Consider the following 449-nt stretch of genomic DNA (forward strand, 5'->3'; position numbering starts at 1 on the left):
ATAGATGGATAGATAGATGGGTATTTATCAGTCAGATTGGGAACTGAATGGAAAAGTGGTCTCTACAACCCCTGGGCGTTGATATCCTAGCCACTCTATACAGAAATACTTACATATGTAGACATACGTCTAGAAGCCTATCCTACCTCTCCAGCACATGCGCCTACAGATGTATATATGGGTGAGAAGGAGTCTGTTAAGTCGCGAGAGGACATGACTGCTTTCTTTTCTTCTCTTTGCTAGTTCGGCTTGCTCTCTCCTGAACTTACTTGAAGAATAAAGCTAACGTTATGAGGGTGTACATCTGGAAACAAACCACATATGACACCTCCACATATACATGTTTATATATAGATATAGAGATGTGCACATATACAATACATCATACGACCTATACACACACACGCAAGCACCCTATCGATGCCTTGAGAAAAAGAAGAAGAAAGAGA

The 449-nt window shown here is 40.8% G+C and overlaps 1 protein-coding gene across 1 annotated transcript in view; it reads right to left on the reverse strand.

Moving 5' to 3' along the window:
- CSUI_010894 (lipase maturation) overlaps nucleotides 1-299 on the reverse strand; it is a gene marked incomplete at both ends in the record, with an annotated part of 1,910 nt that extends 1,611 nt beyond the window's left edge. The window contains one exon of the mRNA XM_068070995.1: nucleotides 270-299. Within this exon, the coding sequence (XP_067917029.1) occupies nucleotides 270-298 (29 nt within the window). The remainder of the gene's footprint in view (nucleotides 1-269) is intronic.
- Between the last annotated feature and the right edge of the window lie 150 nt (nucleotides 300-449).

The sequence above is a fragment of the Cystoisospora suis genome (genome assembly GCF_002600585.1).
Source record: "Cystoisospora suis strain Wien I chromosome Unknown contig_8785, whole genome shotgun sequence".
Lineage (NCBI taxonomy): Eukaryota > Apicomplexa > Conoidasida > Eucoccidiorida > Sarcocystidae > Cystoisospora > Cystoisospora suis.